The following is a 27101-nucleotide window of genomic DNA, read 5'->3' as shown; positions in this document are numbered from 1 at the left end:
ATGCAGCAGAGCGACCAATAGAAACACAGACACAAGCCTCGCAGTCTCATGAGCTTTTATTAATGACTGATTATTTTGATTGACAGCTGGTAGTCTGAGGCAGTAAACATGGCTGATAGGAAGTGACATCACTTCTTCTTTGACTTGGTGACCTTTGACGGCGGCTCCCCATTCAAGACGCTCTTCACCACGCCGATCGCCACCGTCTGCCTCATGTCGCGGACCACAAACCGACCTGAAACCAAACAGATCAATTATTACTATGACAGATTTATTCTGGTGAAACTGAACCTGATCTATAAATCTATAATAAAATACTCCAGATAATATTTAGAATAAGACACCTCACTCAGATCTATAATGCGTTACATTACTGCGGATAACTTCAGAAATCACATTACAGTTACTAATGACAAAATCATCGCGTTACTGCGAACTGGTTCTTGAACTTTCCGCTTAACGGGAGGAGAGAAAAATAAATCAAACTTCCCTTTTCGTGCGTGTTTGCGTGACACTTTTCCGACCTCACTTTTGACTTCAGCGCCAGTTCATGAGGACGCAGAAATGGCCGAGCTGCCAAAGACGTCTTTGGAGGGGTGGAGGTTTTACTTCACATTGTTTTGTGAAAGGACAGCGATGCCCTCTAGTGCGCCTCTTGGGCTGGTGATGGAGCAGTGGATAAGACACGTCTTTGGTGTGAGAGGGTTAAATTCCCACCGTGACCCCTCGCTGCTCCAGAGGCCTCTGTCATACTCAATTGTAAGTCTAAATGAATGACTGTAAATGTAGCCTGGGCAGTCTGCTGACTCCGAGGAGGAGGGTGCTTAAAGACATCAGCTCCCCTAAAAGCATGATTTGTGATAATAAAATATTGACAGCTTGCTTTATTGCCATTAATCTCTATCGCTTCACAGTGAAGTGGGGGGGGGACTCGCCTCAACCACCACCAATGTGTAGCACCCACCTGGGTGATGCACGGCAGCCATTTAGCGCCAGAACACTCACCACACATCAGCTAGAGGAACATTGAGCCAGTTACTGCGGGGGATGATTAAATGGCCAGAAGGTGAAAACCAGGTTGGGAATTTTGCCATGACACCGGGGAACCCCCGACTCTTGGACTTTTTATCAGTCAGGAGGTTTTTCCACGGAGCTGAAGTCGTTCTCCTCTCTGAAACAAGCTGATCACAGCAGATAATAAAGCTTGTTAAACTCAGACGTGATGCCGCAGCTGATCTGCAGCTCTCGTCGGCTGGAAATGTTTTAATAACCTTCCAAACTGTCGCCATTTTACTTTTGTGTTGCTTTCTCTGTGCCGGAGTTATTTTTAGAACTTCATCCAGTTTATTAAATGTGTAACTTTATCGTGTGTCTCTTCATTATTCTCCCACACAAAAAGCTGCTTTAATGGTCAAACACAGCCTGTAGTTTTTCATTATATTCCATCAGATCTGATGCTCATTTCTAAATGCGCCATTACAAATAATGACGCCTGTGCATCGCTGTGTGTGGCGTGCAGGCCTACAGCCTATGTCAGATGGTTAATCTGCCTAATGTTTCCAGGTCTTCAGACCGCGGTGGAAACGCACACAACAGTGGGCTGAAGGAGCCTTTGAGTTCCTTGAAAAGAGATCTGGGGTCTATTGGTGCAAACGTGGCTCAAGAGAACTGGTTATCATATATAAGGTGATGAACGGTGCTGCTGGGTCAGTGTGTTCAGTTATTTTAAAGTAACCTGAAGTTTTTTTTTCTTCTATTTTTCTTTGTTCTCGTCTGTAATCTTTTGAAGTTTCTTTCTTGGCAGGTCGCCGTTGGAAAAGAGATCTGTGATGTCAGAGGGTCTTACCTGGTTAAAGATGGATTACTTTTTTCCTGCAGCTGAACCTTCAGTGCTGATTTCCTGCTGTTACATTTATTCATTAGAAGCTTTTATCCAAAACATTTAGATCTGCTCTACATGTCAGAGGTCGTACGCCTCTGGAGCAGCGAGGGGTTAAGTGTGTTGCTCAGGGACACAATGGTGGATGTGTCACAGTGGGATTCGAACCCGGGTCTCTCACACCAAAGGCAGGCATGATCAGTGGAGTCCTGACTTTAACCCTTCACTCACCCAGCGGGGGGCACCCGGTGTAGGTCTCCACCACCATCGGTTTGGTGGGAGTCATCAGGACGTTGGCGGCGTCTCCGTTTTTGATATTTTGGGGATTGTTCTCTGTAGCCCTCCCAGTGTGCCGGTCCACCTTCTCCACAAGCTCCTCAAATTTACAGGCGATGTGGGCTGTGTGGCAGTCTATCACCGGGGTGTAACCAGCGTGGATATACCGAGGGTGGTTCAACACGATCACCTGCCCACATGAAACACTTTTTATTACCACTGAAACACTTTTTATTACCACTGAAACACTTTTTATTACCACTGAAACACTTTTTATTACCACTGCACTCTGCGCATGCGTTGGCGTCTGTAGCCACCTGTCGGAAGCTCCGTCTTAAACCGGACTCTTATCCAGTTTTAATCCACTCTTTTTTCGTTACATTTTTTATATCCTTTTTATTTAACTTAACTTTATTTAAGTTTTACGTGGGTTAAGGATTTTAGTCATCCGACATGGATTTTAAACTAGATGACCGTAAAAACGCGATCAACGCTCCTGATCGCAACAAAGCTCCGGTGACTATGCTAGCCGAGATAACTCTGCCCCATGAGGACTGCTCACTCTTAAGAAAGCGAACAAGAAGATTGCTGACCTTATGGAAGACATCCGACGACTTTCAGAGGAACTCAAAGAGAAAGATTCCCTGCTGACTGGCTTTATGGATGTGGCTTCAGTACAAGCCAAACAGATTGTTTCTCTTAGCGCAACCGCTAACATCCAGGACACCGTGTTTTGGGACCCCTCTAGCCTTCCCAGGCTTTCATCCTGCTCGACTCCGAAGCATCAGTCAACCTGGGCTGAAGTGGTGGTCCGTGGCTGCAAGAGAGGCTCGGATGGGGCTGCCTCTCCTCCGCACATCGGCCTCTCCAACCGCTATGCAGCCTTGTCGAACGACACTCCAGTCCATCCAGCGGATTCACCTGCGGCTTCGAGTCTCCCTGATACGGATCTCTTTCGGCGCACAGTGCCTGCCGACACTGTTGCATCTCCTCCACCGGCTACATCTCCCGCGCTGGGCCGCCGGTCTGCCGCCGGACCTGATCGGCGGCCGTCATCCCGGTCAAAAACCTCCGCTTCCCGACGTAGGATCCTGAAGGAGGCTGTGCCAGACGCTCCGGAGGCCGTCTCTACCCTGCACCGTCGGGTAGCCCTTCCCTCAGGTGTGTTACTGCTACTCCAACACTCAACAGCTCACACACTCCATCCTCAGTCCGCACGCAGTGTTGAAGCAGATTCTGCTCAGTCCTGCTCTGGAACCCCACAACCGGCATCTCCTCGTCCTCTTTTCTCCCCAACCACACTAATAATTGGTGACTCCATAACCAGAAACATCTGTTTCTTTAACGCTACCACTCACTGCTTCCCTGGTGCCACCACGGCTGTCATTTTAAATAAACTCCAGGACCTGATGCCGTCGCTCCCGTCCTCCATCACAAGAGTGATAGTCCATGTCGGAACAAATGACACAGCTCTTCGGCAGTCTGAGCTGACAAAATCAGATTTTAAACGTCTTCTTAACTTTTTAAAGCAGTGTGGAAAGTCCGTTTTTATCTCTGGTCCCATTCCCACAGTTGGTCGCGGTGCTGGCCGCTTCAGTAGACTCCTTGACCTCCACGACTGGCTCCAGTCCGCCTGCAGGGCTCACCGTGTGTTTTATGTGGATAATTTTAATATTTTCTGGCAAAGAATGTCTCTTTTTAAGACAGACGGACTTCACCCAAACAAACGGGGCTCAGAAATGTTAGCTGCTCACATACAGCATGTGGTGCGGTCCACACATGACTTACGTGAATGACTAATCATTCATGCAGCACACCTGGACACACCACCGCTCACTGAACAGATCTCTGCCTCACTGCCACAAACAACTGTCTCCACCTGCTGGCATGTAAAGCCGTCTGCTCCCAGCGTTGTTCCAAAGACTTCTATTCCTGTCATCATCACGCATAGACCAGTAAACCGAAATGTGCACATCCCACACAGAAATATTAGTAATCTCTTAAGGATTAGGACAACTGCACCAACTCCAGCACCCAGAACAAACTCATTTAAAATGGCTCTCTTCAATGTGAGATCACTTTCAAGTAAGACTTTCATCTTAAATGATTTTATCTTGTCTGCAAATCTAGATTTTATGTTTTTAACTGAATCCTGGTTGCAGATGAATGACTATAGCCAGCTAGCTGAACTGTGTCCGCCTCAATATGATTGCTTTAGTCAACCGAGGGTCAGTGGTCGTGGTGGTGGGCTAGTGAGCGTGTATAGGAAAATTTTTAAATGTCATCAAGTACGCTGTGATGAATTTAACTCCTTTGAAGTTCTCACTCTTAAAGTTGGAGGGCTGCAACCTATCATATTTGTTATAATTTATCGCCCCCCAAAACCGCCTGGAGGATTTTTATCAGAACTTCCTGAATTTTTATCTACTCTGGTTTTAAATTATGACAGAATTGTTCTTTGTGGCGATTTTAATATTCATGTTGATGATCCCAACAATGTTAATGCAACTGACTTTTTAAATATGGCCACTTCTTTTAACTTCAAACAACATGTCAAAGGGCAAACACATAACCGTGGTCATACACTGGACTTAGTTTTTACCCTGGGTGTCAGCATTTCCTCTGTGGAATTAGTGGACATGACCATATCTGACCACAGATGGATTGTTTTTAGCTGCGATTCGCCTGTTACTCATGCCGCCTCACCAAGCTCCGTGTGTTCTCGCATCTTTAATGAACAAAGTGTTTCAAAGTTTGCACATTCTGTCAGAGCCAAAGCCAACACCTGTCTGATTCCAACACCAACAATCTGGTCGATCACTTCAATCATATCTGCTTGTCGTCACTAAATATTACTGCTCCTCTAAAGGTTAGGCCTACGTCTAAAGCTAGTAAGCAACCCTGGATAAATGACAGCATTCGCAGCCTAAAAAGGGAATGCAGGAAAGCAGAGCGCAGATGGAAAAAATCCAGTCTCCAAGTCCATTACCTCAGTCTGAAGGATTTATTAATTAACTACAATAACATGGTTAAGGATGCAAGAACACACTATTTTTCTGAACTCATTACTACACATAAACACAATCCCAGGTTTCTGTTTAAGACTGTGGATCAGCTGGTAAACCCAACCCCTCCTTGTGCCTCAGCTGGAAGTAATGATGACTGTGAATTGTTTTTATCTTATTTTACCAATAAGGTGGTGTCAATCAGAGCCTGTATTACCCCCGTGGCCTCTTACTCAGAGGTTCCTCACCAGCAACAAGAGAGTTTTAACCAGTTTTATCCCATCGACTTGTCTGAGCTTTTAAAAACAGTATCACAAATGAGAGTGTCCTCCAGCCCACTTGATGTAATACCTACAAAGTTTTTACTGAAAGTAATAGATTCTGTTGGGCCCCATTTGATCTCTGTTTTCAACAGCTCCCTATCTACTGCTTGTGTCCCTGATTATTTTAAAACTGCTTGCGTGAACCCACTTTTAAAGAAACCTGGTTTAGATCCCTCCCTCCCACATAATTTTAGACCAATTTCAAAACTGCCTTTTATTGCAAAGATTCTAGAAAGAATTGTGTCCAAACAGCTGCTTACTGTGCTGGAAAATAACAAATTATTTGAGAAGTTTCAGTCTGGTTTTAGGAAGTACCACAGCACTGAGACTGCCCTGCTTAAAGTCACCAATGACCTTTTAATGTCTGCTGATGAAGGCATGTGCTCAGTCCTGGTACTCCTGGACCTTAGCGCTGCTTTTGACACCATTGATCACAACATCATGTTAGACAGACTGAGGCACTGGGTGGGGATCTCTGGTACTGCCCTAGAATGGTTTTCATCCTACCTGTCAAATAGGAAGTTTTGCGTGTCTGTAAACAACTATGTCTCTTCATTCTGTCCAGTTAAATATGGTGTGCCTCAGGGGTCGGTCTTAGGACCCATTTTGTTTTCCTTGTATCTGCTTCCCCTTGGACATATTATCCATAAACATGGCATTTCTTTTCATATTTATGCTGATGACACACAAATGTACTTGCCCGTCAGATCCACAGACCCTGGAATGCTGAGTTCACTTAACAACTGCCTTTGTGAAGTTAAAAAATGGATGTCAAATAATTTCCTCCAGCTGAACTCAGACAAAACAGAAATCCTGGTCATCGGGTCTCAGCAGATGGCAAATCAAATACTGCCATCTGCTGGTTCCCTAGTAAATCACATTAAGCCTGTGGCAAAGAACCTTGGTGTTTGGTTTGATAGTAATTTAAATTTCGAGCAGCACACCACAAAGCTTGTTCAATCATGTTTTTATCAACTTAGAAATATAGCTAAAATTCGATCTATGTTAACTTTTAAGGACACCGAGACCATTTTACACGCCTTCATCTCATCACGCCTGGATTATTGCAACAGCCTTTTCACCTGTTTAACCCAAAAATCTATTGATGGACTCCAGACTGCCCAGAACTCAGCTGCCAGGCTTTTAACCAGAACAAAGAAAATGACCACATTACTCCTATTTTAGCTTCATTACACTGGCTCCCAGTGTGTTTTAGAATTGACTTTAAAATTCTATTGATCACTTTTAAAGCTCTTCATGGCCTCTCGCCTTGTTATATTTCTGACCTTTTAGTCCCATACGCACCAGCACGTACCTTGAGATCCTCGGGCAGAGGTCTGTTGTCTGTTCCAGAGTCTCGACTGAAAACTAAAGGGGACAGAGCGTTTGCTGTCAGGGCCCCGAGGCTGTGGAACAGCCTGCCCGAGGAAATCAGGTCGGCTGAGTCGGTGAACTCTTTTAAGTCCCTTCTTAAAACATACTTTTATAGGAGAGCCTTTCCCGATCTTATTTGACTTTATTTTATCCCTTTTATTTTATTCTATTTTACTAATTTTATATAAAATTTTCATGCTCTTATCTTTTTTGTATTATTCTTTACACTTGTTAAAGCACTTTGTAACTTGTTTTTGAAAAGTGCTCTACAAATAAGAATTATTATTATTATTATTATTACTTATTACCACTGAAAGACTTATTATTACCACTGAAACACTTATTATTACCACTGAAAGACTTATTATTACCACTGAAAGACTTATTATTACCACTGAAAGACTTATTACCACTGAAACACTTATTATTACCACTGAAACACTTATTACCACTGAAACACTTATTATTACCACTGAAACACTTATTATTACCACTGAAAGACTTATTACCACTGAAACACTTATTATTACCACTGAAACACTTATTATTACCACTGAAACACTTATTATTACCACTGAAAGACTTATTATTACCACTGAAACACTTATTACCACTGAAAGACTTATTATTACCACTGAAAGACTTATTATTACCACTGAAAGACTTATTATTACCACTGAAACACTTATTATTACCACTGAAACACTTATTATTACCACTGAAACACTTATTACCACTGAAACACTTATTACCACTGAAAGACTTATTATTACCACTGAAAGACTTATTATTACCACTGAAAGACTTATTATTACCACTGAAAGACTTATTATTACCACTGAAACACTTATTACCACTGAAAGACTTATTACCACTGAAACACTTATTATTACCACTGAAAGACTTATTACCACTGAAACACTTATTATTACCACTGAAAGACTTATTATTACCACTGAAAGACTTATTATTACCACTGAAAGACTTATTACCACTGAAAGACTTATTACCACTGAAACACTTATTATTACCACTGAAACACTTATTATTACCACTGAAAGACTTATTATTACCACTGAAACACTTATTATTACCACTGAAACACTTATTATTACCACTGAAAGACTTATTATTACCACTGAAACACTTATTACCACTGAAACACTTATTACCACTGAAAGACTTATTATTACCACTGAAAGACTTATTACCACTGAAACACTTATTATTACCACTGAAACACTTATTATTACCACTGAAAGACTTATTATTACCACTGAAACACTTATTATTACCACTGAAAGACTTATTATTACCACTGAAACACTTATTACCACTGAAACACTTATTACCACTGAAAGACTTATTATTACCACTGAAAGACTTATTACCACTGAAACACTTATTATTACCACTGAAACACTTATTATTACCACTGAAAGACTTATTATTACCACTGAAACACTTATTATTACCACTGAAACACTTATTATTACCACTGAAAGACTTATTATTACCACTGAAACACTTATTACCACTGAAACACTTATTATTACCACTGAAACACTTATTATTACCACTGAAAGACTTATTATTACCACTGAAACACTTATTACCACTGAAAGACTTATTATTACCACTGAAAGACTTATTATTACCACTGAAACACTTATTACCACTGAAACACTTATTATTACCACTGAAAGACTTATTACCACTGAAAGACTTATTATTACCACTGAAAGACTTATTACCACTGAAACACTTATTATTACCACTGAAAGACTTATTATTACCACTGAAACACTTATTACCACTGAAACACTTATTACCACTGAAACACTTATTATTACCACTGAAAGACTTATTATTACCACTGAAAGACTTATTATTACCACTGAAAGACTTATTACCACTGAAAGACTTATTATTACCACTGAAAGACTTATTACCACTGAAACACTTATTATTACCACTGAAAGACTTATTACCACTGAAACACTTATTATTACCACTGAAAGACTTATTATTACCACTGAAAGACTTATTATTACCACTGAAAGACTTATTACCACTGAAACACTTATTATTACCACTGAAACACTTATTATTACCACTGAAACACTTATTATTACCACTGAAACACTTATTATTACCACTGAAAGACTTATTATTACCACTGAAAGACTTATTACCACTGAAACACTTATTATTACCACTGAAACACTTATTATTACCACTGAAAGACTTATTACCACTGAAACACTTATTACCACTGAAACACTTATTATTACCACTGAAAGACTTATTATTACCACTGAAAGACTTATTATTACCACTGAAAGACTTATTACCACTGAAAGACTTATTATTACCACTGAAAGACTTATTACCACTGAAAGACTTATTATTACCACTGAAAGACTTATTATTACCACTGAAACACTTATTATTACCACTGAAAGACTTATTACCACTGAAAGACTTATTACCACTGAAAGACTTATTATTACCACTGAAAGACTTATTACCACTGAAACACTTATTACCACTGAAAGACTTATTATTACCACTGAAACACTTATTACCACTGAAAGACTTATTACCACTGAAAGACTTATTACCACTGAAACACTTATTATTACCACTGAAAGACTTATTATTACCACTGAAAGACTTATTATTACCACTGAAACACTTATTACCACTGAAACACTTATTATTACCACTGAAAGACTTATTATTACCACTGAAACACTTATTATTACCACTGAAACACTTATTATTACCACTGAAAGACTTATTATTACTACTGAAACACTTATTATTACCACTGAAAGACTTATTATTACCACTGAAACACTTATTATTACCACTGAAACACTTATTATTACCACTGAAAGACTTATTATTACTACTGAAACACTTATTATTACCACTGAAAGACTTATTACCACTGAAAGACTTATTATTACCACTGAAAGACTTATTATTACCACTGAAAGACTTATTACCACTGAAAGACTTATTACCACTGAAAGACTTATTACCACTGAAACACTTATTACCACTGAAAGACTTATTACCACTGAAACACTTATTATTACCACTGAAAGACTTATTATTACCACTGAAAGACTTATTATTACCACTGAAAGACTTATTACCACTGAAAGACTTATTACCACTGAAACACTTATTATTACCACTGAAAGACTTATTATTACCACTGAAAGACTTATTACCACTGAAAGACTTATTACCACTGAAACACTTATTATTACCACTGAAACACTTATTATTACCACTGAAAGACTTATTATTACCACTGAAAGACTTATTACCACTGAGAGACTTATTACCACTGAAACACTTATTACCACTGAAAGACTTATTATTACCACTGAAAGACTTATTATTACCACTGAAAGACTTATTATTACCACTGAAACACTTATTATTACCACTGAAAGACTTATTATTACCACTGAAAGACTTATTATTACCACTGAAAGACTTATTATTACCACTGAAACACTTATTATTACCACTGAAAGACTTATTATTACCACTGAAAGACTTATTACCACTGAAAGACTTATTATTACCACTGAAAGACTTATTATTACCACTGAAAGACTTATTATTACCACTGAAAGACTTATTATTACCACTGAAAGACTTATTATTACCACTGAAAGACTTATTATTACCACTGAAACACTTATTATTACCACTGAAAGACTTATTATTACCACTGAAAGACTTATTACCACTGAAAGACTTATTATTACCACTGAAACACTTATTATTACCACTGAAAGACTTATTATTACCACTGAAAGACTTATTACCACTGAAAGACTTATTATTACCACTGAAACACTTATTATTACCACTGAAAGACTTATTATTACCACTGAAAGACTTATTACCACTGAAACACTTATTACCACTGAAAGACTTATTATTACCACTGAAAGACTTATTATTACCACTGAAACACTTATTATTACCACTGAAAGACTTATTATTACCACTGAAAGACTTATTACCACTGAAAGACTTATTATTACCACTGAACGACTTATTATTACCACTGAAAGACTTATTATTACCACTGAAAGACTTATTATTACCACTGAAAGACTTATTACCACTGAAAGACTTATTACCACTGAAACACTTATTATTACCACTGAAAGACTTATTATTACCACTGAAACACTTATTATTACCACTGAAACACTTGAACCCACTACCCGTCCTCACAGAGCTCTATATAATACAGCGTCCCAACACTGTACCTGACGGGCAGACAGTGACTGACCTGAGCTATGAAGGAGGCAACTCCACGTGGCGGCTCGTTGTTGCTGTCTCCAGCTACGCTCCCTCGTCTGATGTCTTTGATGGAGAGATCTTTGATGCTGAAGCCGACGTTGTCTCCGGCCAGAGCCTCGGGCAGAGACTGGTGGTGCATCTGCACTGACTTCACCTCTGAGCTCAGATTCTGAGGGGCAAACGTCACCTCCATGCCGGGCTTCAAGACCCCCATCTCCACACGACCCACTGGCACCATCCCAACACCTGAACCAATAGAACACAGACCAGGGTTTCTATTCACAAAGTATCTTATAGCCCCTACAGAGTCCTCCTAAATGTCTCCAAACAGTCTAATAAAGTAGAAGTACCTGTAAATTGTATTTCAGAGCAGTACTTGAGTAAATGTAGTTACCTCCGATCTTGTAGACGTCCTGCAGAGGAACCCTCAGAGGCCGCTCAATGGGTCGACGAGGAGGGGAGATGCAGTCCAGAGCTTCAAGCAGACTCTTTCCAGAATAACTATCACCTGCCATGTCAGTTCTCGAACCCTTATACCATGGCATCTGTGGAGAGAGAACCACAAGCAAAACTGCATCATTTCCCTCACGCCAGACATCTTTTTTTTTTATTGATAAATGTGTGCACATCCACGTTCATGTGTATGGGAGTCGGTGAGGAACAGAGGGACTGCAGGAGGCAGGAGGAAGAAGTGAGAAATAATTTTTGTCGGAGCTCCGCCGTGACACTACGGTCCATGACGACCCGGCGGAGGAGCTCTTGTAGGCGGCCGGCATTTCCAGGAACGGCCGGTCTCTGGTTCCCCCATCACTCTGATTCAACCACATGCTGCACAAAGGTAAGCAGTGCCATCTGCTGGGTAAGAGTGAAAATCGAAAATTCCATCCTTTTTTAACAGACTGAAGGGGTGATGATCTGTAAAAAATATTTTTATGTTGTAATTAAAGCTAAATATTTGAAATATGTTATAATGGGTTTAAATTAGGAAATTTTTGTCCGAAGGGATAAATTTGTAACTGAGCTTAAAGGGATACAGGAGGGTGTGATTATTATTGTCTGTGAGGACACTTACAGTCCAAGAAGTCCAAGTTGATAATGTAAATGCTCTGTACTTGTATAGTGCCTTTCTAGTCTTTTCGACCACTCAAAGCGCTTTTACACTACAACCGCCGACCTCCTGAGCCACAGCCGCCCCTTATAAGAGATCCGCTGCAGATTACTGTCGGATAGAATACAGGGGTGGTGGTGGCGCATAGATGTGGGAGACCAGGGTTCGATTCCCACTGTGAGACATCCACCATTGTGTCCCTGAGCAAGACACTTAACCCCTCGTTGCTCCAGAAGCGTGAGACCTTTGACATGTATAGCATATGGACTAAAGGAATAAATGTAAATATGCCGCATTCGCTCATTCATACTGAACAAACGTGCCCCGCATAATCCCGCAAACCTGTGTGCTTTCACATAGTGATCCGGCTTTCCAGACTAACTAATTAACTAGCGGCGTAGAAAAAGACTGTTTTGTAACACAACAAAGGTGCTAAAGGCATATCGGCTCTCTTACTGAATTGAACGCAGGTGGAATACATGAGGGCAGGTGCAGACAATTCATGACAAGAGAGGAAGTTAAAGTCATGCACGAAACACCATGAGAGATAACTACAAAACAAAACAGGAAATTCCACAATCAAACGCGTAACAGGTACGAAGCCAGAAGTTTGGAAGGATAAGTACTGGCTCGAGGATTTCATAGCAGATTAACAGGCCTCCAGATTTCTGAGAAGAGTTTGGAGATCCATCAAGGAAGGTTCTGCACCACTAAATTGTTCAATCCCCAGCTCCTCCAGGCTGTAGGAGTTTCTGACCTTGCCAAGCGCTGTACACACACGCACATGAAGTGCACGTGGGCGATACACGTGGTGCGTTCCAGTTTAACTGGGAAGTTGGAATTTCCGAGTTCCCAGTTGAAATTTTCAATGCCCCTTTAAGTTGGAAAGTTGGGAGAACCTCACTACCACCGACTTTGTGATCCAAGATGGCTGCTCAGAATATCAACAGGTACTGTTTATGAGCACTTCTGTGTATTTGTGTCTCATTTACTGCGTTTAGTATGCGTTAATACAGCGTTATGCCTTTTTATCAGCCGCCGTTGGTAACAACTCAACCGTGACGTCATTCCCGCCTCCAACTTCCAACTTCTGAGGAAAGCAGATGTACCAATGGTTTTTCAGGGCTCCTCTCTGAGCTGCAGCAACTCGTTATAAATCACTAAATCGGAAACTCAAGTCCTTCCTGAGTTCTCAGTAACTGCTAACGAAGGATTTCCAAATGTCATCTTTTAAAGACTTCAGTTGAATAATCTGTTGCAGGGAAATGTCTGTCCAATCAAGTGACGTTCTTACCTTCTCTGAGGGTTCGATCACGTTGTCTCCTTGAAAGCCACTCATCGGGATGAAGTGCAGAGTGCTCGGGTTGTATCCAATCTTTTTGATGGACTTCACGACCTCCGTCTTCACCTCGTTGAAGCGACCCTCGCTGTAGTTGATGAGGTCCATCTTGTTGATGCCTACAATCATCTTTCTTACTCCTAGCGTGTAAGCTAGCAGAGCGTGTTCATGCATCTGACCCTTCTCAGAGATTCCAGCCTCAAACTCTCCAGTCGCTGCCGACACGATCAGCACGGCACAGTCAGCCTGTGGTGACATCATCAGTGACATCAGCAATTTAAACATCCTTCAACAGAGTGGGCTAAGGTGTTAGCATGGAGCCTAGCATCACTGTACATCATCTAAACTAAAGTGTTAGCATTGAGCCTAGCATCACTGAACATTGTCTAAGCTAAAGTGTTAGCATGGAGCTTAGCATCAGTGAACATCATCTAAACTAAAGTGTTAACATAAAGCTTAGCATCACTGAACATTCTCTAAACTAAAGTGTTAGCATGGAGCTTAGCATCGCTAAACGTTATCTAAGCTTAAGTGTTAGCATGGAGCTTAGCATCACTGGACGTCATCTAAACTAAAGTGTTAGCATGGAGCTTAGCATCACTGTACATCATCTAAACTAAAGTGTTAGCATTGAGCCTAGCATCACTGAACATCATCTAAACTAAAGTGTTAACACGGAGCTTAGCATCCCTGAACATCGTTTAAGCTAAAGAGTTAGCATGGAGCCTAGCATCAGTGAATATAACATGCCTAGCATCACTGGACGTCATCTAAACTAAAGTGTTAGCACGGAGCTTAGCATCCCTGAACATCGTTTAAGCTAAAGAGTTAGCATGGAGCCTAGCATCAGTGAATATAACATGTGCTAAAGTGTTAGCATGGAGCTTAGAATCACTGAACATCATCTAAACTAAAGTGTTAGCATGGAGCTTAGCATCAGTGAACATCATCTAAACTAAAGTGTTAACATAAAGCTTAGCATCACTGTACATCATCTAAACTAAAGTGTTAACATAAAGCTTAGCATCACTGAACATTCTCTAAACTAAAGTGTTAGCATGGAGCTTAGCATCGCTAAATGTTATCTAAGCTTAAGTGTTAGCATGGAGCTTAGCATCACTGGACGTCATCTAAACTAAAGTGTTAGCATGGAGCTTAGCATCAGTGAACATCATCTAAACTAAAGTGTTAACATAAAGCTTAGCATCACTGTACATCATCTAAACTAAAGTGTTAGCATTGAGCCTAGCATCACTGAACATCATCTAAACTAAAGTGTTAACACAGAGCTTAGCATCCCTGAACATCGTTTAAGCTAAAGAGTTAGCATGGAGCCTAGCATCAGTGAATATAACATGCCTAGCATCACTGGACGTCATCTAAACTAAAGTGTTAGCACGGAGCTTAGCATCCCTGAACATCGTTTAAGCTAAAGAGTTAGCATGGAGCCTAGCATCAGTGAATATAACATGTGCTAAATTGTTAGCATGGAGCTTAGCATCAGTGAACATCATCTAAACTAAAGTGTTAACATAAAGCTTAGCATCACTGTACATCATCTAAACTAAAGTGTTAGCATTGAGCCTAGCATCACTGCACATTCTCTAAACTAAAGTGTTAGCATGGAGCTTAGCATCGCTAAACGTTATCTAAGCTTAAGTGTTAGCATGGAGCTTAGCATCACTGGACGTCATCTAAACTAAAGTGTTAGCATGGAGCTTAGCATCAGTGAACATCATCTAAACTAAAGTGTTAACATAAAGCTTAGCATCACTGAACATCATCTAAACTAAAGTGTTAACACGGAGCTTAGCATCCCTGAACATCGTTTAAGCTAAAGAGTTAGCATGGAGCCTAGCATCAGTGAATATAACATGCCTAGCATCACTGGACGTCATCTAAACTAAAGTGTTAGCACGGAGCTTAGCATCCCTGAACATCGTTTAAGCTAAAGAGTTAGCATGGAGCCTAGCATCAGTGAATATAACATGTGCTAAAGTGTTAGCATGGAGCTTAGAATCACTGAACATCATCTAAACTAAATTGTTAGCATGGAGCTTAGCATCAGTGAACATCATCTAAACTAAAGTGTTAACATAAAGCTTAGCATCACTGTACATCATCTAAACTAAAGTGTTAGCATTGAGCCTAGCATCACTGCACATTCTCTAAACTAAAGTGTTAGCATGGAGCTTAGCATCGCTAAACATTGTCTAAGCTTAAGTGTTAGCATGGAGCTTAGCATCACTGGACGTCATCTAAACTAAAGTGTTAGCATGGAGCTTAGCATCGCTAAACATTGTCTAAGCTAAAGAGTTAGCATGGAGCTTAGAATCACAGAACCTTATCTAAACTAAATTGTTAGCATAAAGCTTAACATCACAGAACATCATCTAAGCTAAAGTGTTAGCATGGAGCTTAGCATCAGTGAATGTAATATATTCTAAAATGTCAGCATGGAGCTTAGCATCCCTGAACATTGTTTAAGCTAAAGAGTTAGCATGGAGCTTAGAATCACTGAACATTATCTAAACTAAATTGTTAGCATAAAGCTTAACATCACAGAACATCATCTAAGCTAAAGTGTTAGCATGGAGCTTAGCATCAGTGAATGTAATATATTCTAAAATGTCAGCATGGAGCTTAGCATCCCTGAACATTGCTTAAGCTAAAGAGTTAGCATGGAGCCTAGCATTACTGAATATAACCTAAACGTGTTAGACTAGTGTCCTGAGACAGTGTGACATCAGAGGAAGTGGGCTGGACCTGGGAGGTTCCGGTGATCATGTTCTTGATAAAGTCACGGTGCCCTGGCGCGTCGATGATGGTGACGGCATACTTGTTAGTCTCAAACGTCCGGAGCGTGATGTCGATGGTGATGCCCCGCTCACGCTCCGACTTCAGCTTGTCCATCACCCAGGCGTACTTAAAGGATCCCTTCCCCATCTGTAACCACAGCAACATGACACCAATCACTGAAATATACTGCAGTAGTACTGCAGTAGTACTGTGTAGTACTGACCTCCTGGGCCTCCTTCTCGTACTTCTCGATTGTCGCCTTGTCGATTCCTCCCAGTTTGTAGATCAGGTGACCTATTGTGGTCGATTTCCCAGAATCCACGTGTCCAATGGCCACGACGTTCAGGTGAACCATCTCTCTACCCATGACTACAGACAGGTGAGACAGACTGGAAGGGTTATAATCAACAAAATAAAAGCTGCATTCTGCGCTGGGCGGGCCCTCGCACGTGCAGCACGCCGGGGTGTGACGCGGCTCTGAATCAACACGCACTTTGGACGCTTCACAGAGGGCTTAAACGCCACTTCCTGTGTCCCCTATGTGGCGCTACAGAGCACCTGGTAACTGTAAGTCATGTCTCAGGATGGTGGTGCAACAGGCTGTGAAAATATTATTCAAATCGCACAGTGAGTGCCAGACAGAGCTTACTTCCTGTTGCCAGTAGGTGGCTCTGCGACTGTAACTGAATATCGGGTTGTAGATGTAGAAGCGCTGTGAGATAACTGTAGTTGTGATTTGGCGTTGTGTTCTGGGCGGGGCCGTTGTTAACCATGTAGAGTTTGATGCAGATGTGAGCATGTACAGTTAGTAAGTTACAACAACTTCCTGTTTTATGGCGAATAATCAATTTTGGATGCCACAGTCACGCTGTTCCACAAAAACTCAACTCAACAAAACCAACTTTAAATGGTCAGTTAGGTCGTCAGGTTTAGACCGCACGGCACAAATCTGAAGTCGGTCGGACTAAATCCCAGGAGGAGTTCGTTAAAGTACGAAGCCTTACGGCGTCAGTCCAGGAGTCTGCAGGTCCAGATATGAAACGTGCCACAGAAAGTTTGTGCGCCTCGGTGACAGTGGTCCCGGGCGCGGCTCTGTAGGGACGACGTGTGAGCGAAGGTTAGGACGAACAAAGAAATAAAGAAAAAGAATTTGTTCGTTGCACATTTCAATAAAAACTGTTAAAACAGCTCCCATGTTATTTTAATTATCATTATGGGAACCCGCCCAGGTGACAACAGATCCATCATTAGAAGCAGCTTCAGATTAAAGGGCCTCTTACTGTGTCGTCGCTCTCTGCAGGGCTTCAGGTGGAAGAAAGTGAAGAGGAACTTCACCTTCTTCACTTTTATCTACACCAACCAGCCAATCACAGTCTATCTGCTGTCAGCCTCCAGCCAATCACAGCCCTCCTCCTGCTTCAGGTAATTACTGTCCAAGACAGGATCTGTCCGCCCCGTCCAACAGGTCCAGCCGCTGGATGCCGATTGGCTAAGCAGCTGCCACGCCTGAAGAAGCTTTAAAGCTGTAGATGGAATCTGGGATATCTCTTTAAACCAGTTTTGAATAATTGCTGACCTTCATCGGTCAAATCAGCTCAGTGGTAGAAATGTGAACATGGAAACAGCTGTTCAACTCTCGTTCTGTCTGTCGGGTCACAGATTCCCTCCACATCACTACAGACATCTTCATATAGACGAACTTCTGCCTGGATGTTTGAGGGGTCAGACGTTCCACAGAGAACCAGATGATCCATCGTGCTCAACGTGATGTCATGTAGGAAACAGCTGGCGTTAAAAAGAATGAGAACTTGCTTTTACAAAGAGCACAAGTGACAAGATGATGATGTGGAGGGTGAACACGAAGTTTTGAGAGTTTCCCTTCTGAAATGAGATCAGAGAAATGTAGGGAAGCGACTGAGGAAAACTGTGTTTAATAAAAGATGATCTGCCTCGGCCGGAGAGAGAGAGGGAAGTGTTCGGGTGTGATGATTGTTGCTGGAGGCGGGTGGATGGCGTGCTGGCGGATGTGTTATGGTGTATGGGTGAGGTGATGACAACAACTCACTTTTCTACATTCATTACAAACACAACATCCCAGACAGCTTTCATTGTTATGCAGATGATACTCAGTTATATCTATCGATCAAACCAGATGAAAGTCATCAGTTAGCTAAACTTCAAATGTGCCTTCAGGATGTTAAAACCTGGATGACCTGTAATTTTCTAATGTTAAACTCAGATAAAACTGAAGTTATTGCTCTGGGGCCTAAGCACCTCCGTGACGCATTATCTAAAGATATAGTTTCCCTGGATGGCATCGCCTTGGCCTCCAGCACCACTGTGAGGAATCTTGGAGTTATCTTTGATCAGGACATGTCGTTTAAGTCTCACATTAAGCAAATTTCAAGGACCGCCTTTTTTCACCTACGTAATATTGCGAACATCAGGAACATCCTGTCTAAAAATGATGCAGAAAAACTAGTCCATGCATTTGTTACTTCTAGGCTGGATTACTGCAATTCCTTATTATCAGGCTGCTCGAAAAAGTCCGTTAAGACTCTTCAGCTGATCCAGAATGCTGCAGCACGTGTTCTGACAGGAACCAGGAAAAGAGATCACATTTCTCCTGTTTTAGCTTCTTTGCATTGGCTTCCAGTAAAATCCAGAATAGAATTTAAAATCATTCTTCTTACCTACAAAGCTCTTAATGGTCAGGCACCATCTTATCTTAAAGAGCTCATAGTACCTTACTACCCCACCAGAGCACTGCGCTCCCAGAATGCAGGGTTACTTGTGGTTCCTAGAGTCTCCAAAAGTAGACTAGGAGCCAGAGCGTTCAGCTATCAAGCTCCTCTCCTGTGGAACCAGGTTCCAGTTTGGGTTCAGGAGGCAGACACCATCTCCACATTTAAGAGTAGGCTTAAGACTTTCCTCTTTGATAAAGCTTATAGTTAGGGCTGGCTCAGGTGAGTCCTGAACCATCCCTTAGTTATGCTGCTATAGGCCTAGACTGCCGGGGGATTTCCCATGATGCACTGAGCTCCTCTCTCCTCTACTTTCTCTCCCTCTGTATGCAACCTCATCCCATTATTGCATGTTACTAACACAACTTCTCCCCTTTCTGGTAGTCTTGTGCTTTCTCGTCCCTCTCCTCTCTCCTCCTGTCACTTCCTGCAGGTGTTTCTGGCTCTGGAGCTGTGGAGTCTGGATCTGTGGTTGCGGGTCACCTGCTGCCCCCGTGTTCCTGCTCGACACCCTCTGCTGCAACGACTATTGTTACTAGTCCTATTATTATTATTGTTATTATAATCATTAACATTACGACTGTTATCATTAACACTACTATAAATATCTGTACCATTTTTCATTTAGTCTATAGCAACATCACCTTTACTGTCTGTACTTCTGTGTGGATATTGTGTAGGCTGCCTCTCTCTCTCTCTCTCTCTCTCTCTCTCTCTCTGGTGGAGGCTTTCTGCCTCTTAAAGGAAGTTTTTCCTTGCCTCTGTCTCCTAGTGCTGCTCTTGGTGGGAACTGTTGGGCTTCTGTAAATATCATCACAGAGTACGGTCTAGACCTGCTCTTTTATGAAAACTGTTGTTGTGATTTGGCGCTATATATATATAAAATTGAATTGAATTGAATTGTTACTGCTCACTGTGTATTGTTTTTGAGCTCACACAGTTCTTTGAGTCAGATGTTGTGTACGTGTTGCAGAACATTGACTCCCAGAAGGCAGCGGGGCCAGATGGACTCGATCCTTTTTTTGTTAAAAATGGCAGCAGAAACTATAGTGAAGCCACTCACTTACATCTTTAACCTCTGCATTTCCACAGATACAGTGCCTCTTTCATAGAAACAGGCTTATGTCCCTCCTTTACTGAAAGCTACTGGGGCTTCACTTGACACAAATAATTCTAGACCTATCTCAAATCTTTCGGTTTTAAGAAAGGTTTCGGAGATGTTGAATGATGAATCCTCCTTCACCTTTCCCCCTTTGGTCATGTCTCACAACATACACCCTTAGGACTCTGGGGGATGGGCAGGCTGCAGGGCGTTTGGTGGGTGGGGCTGCTTTATTGCGGCCTCGCCCTTCTTCCTCCCTCACTGCCCGCCCCTCAATTTTAACTACACATTAGACACAGAGGGCTTGGGGGGTGGGAGGGGCACGATGGGAGGCTCCACTACATGACAGTTGTGGGGTGCCTGTGTCACAACTACCCTCCAATTTTAACTGCACCTTAGTTACCACACACCTTATCTTTACTCCACCATACAACATTTCACAATCCATGACATGCATCCAACACAAAACAATACATTTACAGAGGCAGGCAGAGGGGATGGAGGAGTGGGGAGATTCTCATTGGCCTCGTGTCCTGCCCCTGGAGCCCTGGGCGTCGGGGGTGCTGTGGGGTTGGTGACGGCCTTGCCTGATCTGGGGTGGGCTGGGGGGGGCGTTGCTCCCCTGGCGTGGGGTCCCGCTCTGGACCTAGGGATCTGGGGACTCGGGCTTCTGGCTTTTGCTCATTTCTGGGCGGGTGGTGTGTCTATTTTTGGGGATGTGCAGTGTGGGTGCGGGGCAGGGCTTTGTGTGCGGTTTATTCTGGGCTTGTGCCCGGAGTTCTCGGCCCTTGACGGGTGTGTGGGTCGGTGGTGGCATGCAGCTGAGCTGGTTGATTTTGCCTTGTTGCTGGTTTGGCTTGTGTTGCATGCCGGCCGGGGGTCGTGCTGTACATGGGGGGTGTCAGCCGGCGCCGGCGGCCTTAGTTTTTTCCGGCGGTTGGGGGGATGGTGTCACGGCAGACTTTTGGCGGGTGCACGGTGACCTGCGCGGCGCGTTTGCTGCCGGGCTGGGACTTGCTGCTGGTGTTTCTCTCCGCTGGCTTTCACTGTCGTGTTATTCTGCTCGCTCTCTCGTTTGCCCGACCTCGCACGTGGGATTCGCAGGGGGCTGCCGGGCATTGGGTGTCGCCGTGCTCGCACAGTGTGCGCGTTGGGCTCGTCACTTGTGCATTGATGTTGATGATTGCGTGGCATTTGGGCGTTTTGGTTGTTGGCATTTGGGTTCCACGTTTGCATCGCGGTGCATCTGGGACACACACACACAGACACACACAGTCTCACACATAGACACAAACAAACTTAGGTTGTCCCTGGTAGAATTATTCCTGATGCTTTTCTTTCAGTTACTTATTTAAATTAATTATTATTCCAGCTCTCGTGGCTGTGCTGTGTTGCTTATTTAGAGTGTGTGACTGTTTCTTGTTTTCATTGTTCTCTTAGTTGTCTTACTATGTCAGCTGTTTATTGCTGCTGTTTGGCTGGTTGTCTTTTACTATTATTATTATTTTATTGTTTGTTTGTTTGTTTTTGTTTGTGTTTGTTTGTTGTTGTTGTTTTTCTCCTCCCCAAGCCCCCCTCTCTGTTCTATTGCAGGTTTCGTTGCTTTCTGCAATTGGTGTTTCCCACAGCTTTTCCCTGTTGTCCCCACCCTCCATCCCCCTTCTCTTACAGGTGTTGTCCTTTCTCTGTGCTGTCTGTTTGTGCCCCCCCATCCCCGTGTCTGCCCCCCTGTCCGGCCCGGTGACAAATCAATACATAATTAAATAAATAATAAAACAGACAAAGGAGTATATTAATACTCTCTTGTTAAAGTAAAATCTGTCTGGCACAATATGGTATCCAGGTCATCATACTCTATACCAGGCTGCTGGGCAGGACAGGGTTAAAAAAACAAACAATAAAAACCCTGTTGAATATTGCCGTTGGGTACAGAGCTGTAAATTGGTTTCACAGGTATCTCTCTGAATGGACACAAATTGTAAGGCATGAGAATGTAACATCTGACCCCTGTCCTAAAGAAGGGTGTCCCACTAGGGTCAGTTCTGGGTCCTTTGCTTTTTATCATCTATATAAACAATATCTGCAGTAAGTTTAAACACTCACAGTATCATTTGTATGAGGATGATACAATTATGCCTGTGCAAATTTGCAGTCAGACTTTGCCTCATTACAATCTGCCCTGTTTGATTAGAAGCTACTTTTAAATGCACAAAAGACAAAGGCGATGATACTTGCACCTGTAAATACTAAAGTCCCAGCTCTTGCTATTAACACATTGCAAGATGAAGCCATTGAACTTGTTGATAAATACGTGGGTATCTGGCTGGACGGAGGCTTGCTACAAAACTTAAATTTACCCTGGCATTACTATATAGATTCAAATCTGGCTTTTCTAAGACTACATGGAAAAAACTGGTTGCAGGATTATTCCTGTTTCAGCTAGATTATGGTGATATCATCTGTCAATTTGCATGTCCATCTCCTCTGTCAAAGCTTGAACCTCTTTATCATGCGGCTCTCAGGCTCATCACAAATGCTGCCCATGTCAGAGGTCGCACACCTCTGGAACAGCGAGGGGTTAAGTGTCCTGCTCAGGGACCTAGTGGAACCCGGGTCTCTCACACCAAAGGCATGTGTCTTATCCACTGCCCCATCACCACCACCGTCACTCACTGTCAGCGAGTCCTGAATGTGGTCCTGCAGGTCCTGAAGAGCCCCGAGGCCTCAGAGTAAAACCTGCAGCAGCTGCTTCACCCACAGGAAACAGTCGTGCAGCTTGTTAACAGGAAGTGTCCTCCTGAGCTGAGTGGCCAGCTGTGACTCCAACACTAGAGGCTTTATGTCAAAAATCAAATGACTTCTTTTTCTATGTTCAACTTCCTGTTCACATGTGGTCACAGTCACTCTATTCTGAGGTGAGCACAATTTTATTAGTTTTTTGCTTCAAAAGTAAAACATTTGCACTTTACATTTTATGTATTCCAACCTTATTAAAATGATAACTTTGCACAGAGTAGAGGAGACAATAACGTGTCTTGATACTTCAGCTGAAGTGCTATGCTAAGCTAACCTTCAGCCAACATTAGCACACATGTCAGTTTGGGGCAAGTCGTCACATGTCATTAGTTGCCCCAGTACAAATAAACACATAGAACATGCTCAAAAAACTGTTTGAAATTGTGTATTTACCTCTGACACCAGTATTAAATGATTCTGTAAATAGAATATTATACTCTGTAGTTTACAGCAGCAGCCGTGTGCCTGGACAAGACTGAATCTGTAGGAATCACGTTGTGTGTTAGTTGATACAAACACACTACATGATGCAGTTATTAATTAAGTTCAGCAACAAGGGTAGCAGACAAATAAGCTTGTAATTAATTTGTAATTGCAATGAGGAATGTGTTTTTGAAGGAAGAAAATGATCAACAGAGGACAGAGAATGACAGAACACCACCTGACATGATGTTAAAGGCAGTCAGGCAGGTTGAAGAACAAATCGGTCACAAGTACAGCTGAGGATTGTAAGCTGCTGACATCTCTTCTGGCCTCATGTGGAGCCATTTTCATACAGTATTCAAAAGGAGACGTGATTTAAGTGTGTGAAATGCAACAAACGGGCCGGCCATGTTTGCACCTCAGGCCAGAACTGCGACTCTAAACACGTCTGATTAGTCAGATACATACATACAGTATGTTCGTCGTACAGAAGTGCACATTGTGGCATTAGTGTGTTTAAACACCACATCTGTTTAGTTATCTGCAGCATTACGTTCAGTTACCATAGATCTATCTGCACTCCTGGGAAAGTTTGATTTTAAAGTTCAAAGAAAGAAGAAGAAGGTTAATGTGTGCTCTGCCAACATTTGTGTTTTGAATTAAATTGTCACAAGTGCACTATTCAGCAGTCTACAGCTCCAGAATGAGAGAAGATCTGAAGATGGGATGAATACAAGACTTCATTCTTTCATTTGGTTTGGTTCACTTGTACCACTGTGATGTTCGGTGCTCAGTGAATATTAGATCATGCGGGCACTGTGGTTCCAGCAGGTCAGAGCTGAATGCAGACGAGCCTCTGCTCCATGTTACAGCAGCTGTTTGTCTCGGTCATAGCAGCTGAACTGCTGTGATGCGGATCGGCTCGTTAATCATGGACCGACTCTTTTATTATGTTGTAGATTTGTTCTGTCCACTGGTTGGTTGACAGAGGGAACAGGATCCAGTGAGACCCTCTGATGGAGCTCAGCATGGATCAGCGGGACGGCTGCGTCACTCCATGAACCTTTACTCAGAACATGAAGGAACGGATTTAAACATGCGCACAGCGTCTCTCTTCACGTGGAGAAAGCTCCGCCCGCAGACCGCGCAGCCCTCAGTGCGCGCGCCCCAGGTGTGACACTGAGCGCGGGGCAGCTGTTCAGCCTGCAGTGACGGTGAGACGCTGGGATCAGAGGTCGATTACTGATGTAATCACGCAGCATTTCTACTGCGCAGCAGATCCTCCCGCGCGCCTGCTCTTATTATTACGAGGAGGTTGTCTTCTTCTTCTCCTCCTCCTCCTCCGGGCGGCGGTAGAGGCGACCAGACGTGACGTAGCGACCGTAGAGGAAGAAGAGCGGCAGTAAACAGCGGCAGCCTTGTGTTGTAGCAGCAGGTGAGATGTTTAATGTTTTACCTGTAAGCTGAGGGCTGGTCCACAAAACCAGGACAGCGGGTCCCACGTGTGACACCAACACGTGGGACCTGTCGGACTGTGTGAGCCACACGGACTGAAGAACTAAACGTCGCCCTTCGGGTTTAGGCACAGAGTCTGATGGGTCACACATTTTGGTGTCACACCGGGGTTTCCAGAGATCAAAGCAGCTGCACTGAGTTACCATGGAGATGTATTCTGTGCCGGGCTGGTGCTGCCTTCCAGGCAACTGGGAACTGGGACATTTCCGACCTCCAACTAGAAAAGCTCTCCTGGGACGCCCCCTGAAGTCGGACTTCCTGCTGGGGATCTCGGAGAAACAAATGTGGCCCCTGGCTTCACGAGTAGCAGCTAAATGACGTCACAAAACAATGTCGGCGGCCGTGGACGCTCGCGCTGTAAACCATAAACTAAAGTGCAACAAAACTTCTATTTGCATGTGTTTAAATGAAAGTAATACATACTGGCATGTAGTAAAACCTGGTCTGCGTGTACATGGATGTAGAAATCTGTTATTAGGTAGCTGGCTACAGTAAAAAACATTAGGAAGTGTGACCTGCAACACTGACTGGAACGCTTTGAGGTCAGAAGTTTCAACTTGGAAAGTTCCCAGTTCCGAGCGGTGTGGAACGCAGCATGACAGCAGTCACTCCCTGTTCTCCTGTGTGTTTCACATGTTTTCCATCAGCCTGCATTAAAACTGCAGTTTGTGCTTCTTACTAAGGTTTCATCTTTGGAGGAGACGCGCGCACATGTAAAGGAAAATGATAAAGAAAAGGAAAAGTAACTCGGGCACAGTAATAAGAAAGTGTGAGAGGCTAAAAATATCACAGCTCTTAAGTGAAACTGTCAGAATTGTCAGCTTATATTGTTTTCATTAGGTTTGCTAATTGTATAAAACTCCCAAGTTACAGTCCCACCTCAGTAAGGAGGCTGTAATGTGAAAGAACAGGGAGGACAGCTCAGTGTTTTTCCACACTGTGAACAGCAGTCATCACTTCTCTTTGTAGTTGCTGGATTTCCAGTTTCCTCAGCAGGCCTAGCTCTTTTTATCTCCGTATCTAGGTCCAAGTCCTGCCACGCTTTTTATTTTATGTTGTTAAATTTTTGAAGTGTGTGCAGTTCAGACATCTGCCAGTTTGTAAAACACAGCAGAAGGTGTCCTTCTGGTAAAACGTCCTACAGACTGGCTGTCGGACTGCAGGACTCCAGCTTCAGGCTTTTCTATGAGCACCACATCACTGACTTCTTATCTATTATCCACATCGATTTCACACCTCCAGCCTCTCTGCACAGACATATCATATAGCACAGTTACTTTTTAATAGCATTTGTTAAAATGTTGGAATGAGAAATGTTAAATAACTGAAGGTTTTAAGGAAAGGTTTATTAGCACGATAAGAAAACATGTCCAAAAAAGTAACTTAAGCTAAAAGGACAAGCTGCATGTTAATGTTGTGTAAAGACATTTCCACCATAACCTGGTGCAGAATATTTCTCCAGAAGTCAGAAAATGAAGTGTTTAATGCTGAAAAACATCTGGGGGAGGACCGCCAGACTCCCACTCAGATATTTCAGTTTATTACTTCAAAACAGTTAAAAATATTTGTCACAAACACAGAATTGTGCATCATCACATGTCGTGAGTCGAGTGTTTGGTCACAGCCCTGATGTCCTCTTCAACACAGAGTGACTCAGATGAACTGAATAGACCGCACATGTTGGAATTAATACATATTAACGTCCACTGCTCCCCTGCAGGGACGGCTGAAATGCAGAGATGAATTTTAAAGACTCTTCTTCTTCTGTTAGGAGCGGTGATACTCGCTCCTCTGTTGTCGGCCTCACTTTGTCTCGCTGTTTTAAATCTGCGGGTCCTGCTCGGGGACAGTGGGAATCGAACCCGTGACTGTCACACCTGAGACATGTGTCTAATCCGCTGCGCCATCACCGCCACAACTAAAGAACGCGTGAAGCTTGGTCGATGATGTCGGCGCTGAATGTTCTTCTGTTTCAGTGGGCGTCCTCGTGATGTCATGGTGATGTCGTCGGTGAAGGAGCGGTACCGTGACATCAGTCCTGTGACGCTGCAGGTGGTGGGCGGGGCCGTGAGCTCCA

At 42.9% G+C, this 27101-nt stretch overlaps 2 protein-coding genes across 2 annotated transcripts in view; one reads left to right on the top strand and one right to left on the bottom strand.

Moving 5' to 3' along the window:
- Positions 1 to 38: 38 nt before the first annotated feature.
- LOC119902768 (elongation factor 1-alpha-like) lies at positions 39 to 25125 on the bottom strand. The gene is made up of 8 exons (XM_038719125.1): positions 24966 to 25125; positions 16668 to 16813; positions 16412 to 16591; positions 13601 to 13891; positions 11593 to 11743; positions 11188 to 11444; positions 2111 to 2345; positions 39 to 235 (listed from the first exon to the last, which is right to left on the bottom strand). The coding sequence occupies exons 1-8, from the start codon at positions 25114 to 25116 to the stop codon at positions 129 to 131; spliced, it is 1518 nt and encodes a 505-aa protein (XP_038575053.1). The 5' UTR covers positions 25117 to 25125; the 3' UTR covers positions 39 to 128.
- Positions 24683 to 27101, top strand: part of si:dkey-154p10.3 (histone-lysine N-methyltransferase PRDM9) — a gene marked incomplete in the record, with an annotated part of 8244 nt that continues 5825 nt past the window's right edge. Inside the window, 2 exon segments of the mRNA XM_038719124.1 lie at positions 24683 to 24944; positions 27001 to 27101. Of these exon segments, the coding sequence (XP_038575052.1) occupies positions 27020 to 27101 (82 nt within the window).

The sequence above is a fragment of the Micropterus salmoides genome, unplaced genomic scaffold (genome assembly GCF_014851395.1).
Source record: "Micropterus salmoides isolate LMB-PRFRI ecotype aquatic unplaced genomic scaffold, ASM1485139v1 Ms_hic_scaffold_14, whole genome shotgun sequence".
Taxonomy (NCBI): domain Eukaryota; kingdom Metazoa; phylum Chordata; class Actinopteri; order Centrarchiformes; family Centrarchidae; genus Micropterus; species Micropterus salmoides.
The sequence above is the reverse complement of the archived record's forward strand: the minus strand, read 5'-3'. Positions and strand labels throughout refer to the sequence as shown.

What these genes read in the sequence shown, in the direction of transcription:
- LOC119902768 (XM_038719125.1), bottom strand. Translation starts at nt 25,116, where the DNA reads ATGTGTGACCCATCAGACTCTGTGCCTAAACCCGAAGGGCGACGTTTA. An exon ending in ACGAGAAGGAGGCCCAGGAG is followed by an intron (nt 16,592 to 16,667) that starts GTCAGTACTACA and finishes CTGTGGTTACAG; the next exon opens with ATGGGGAAGGGATCCTTTAA. An exon ending in CACCGGGTGCCCCCCGCTGG is followed by an intron (nt 236 to 2,110) that starts GTGAGTGAAGGG and finishes GTTTGGTTTCAG; the next exon opens with GTCGGTTTGTGGTCCGCGAC.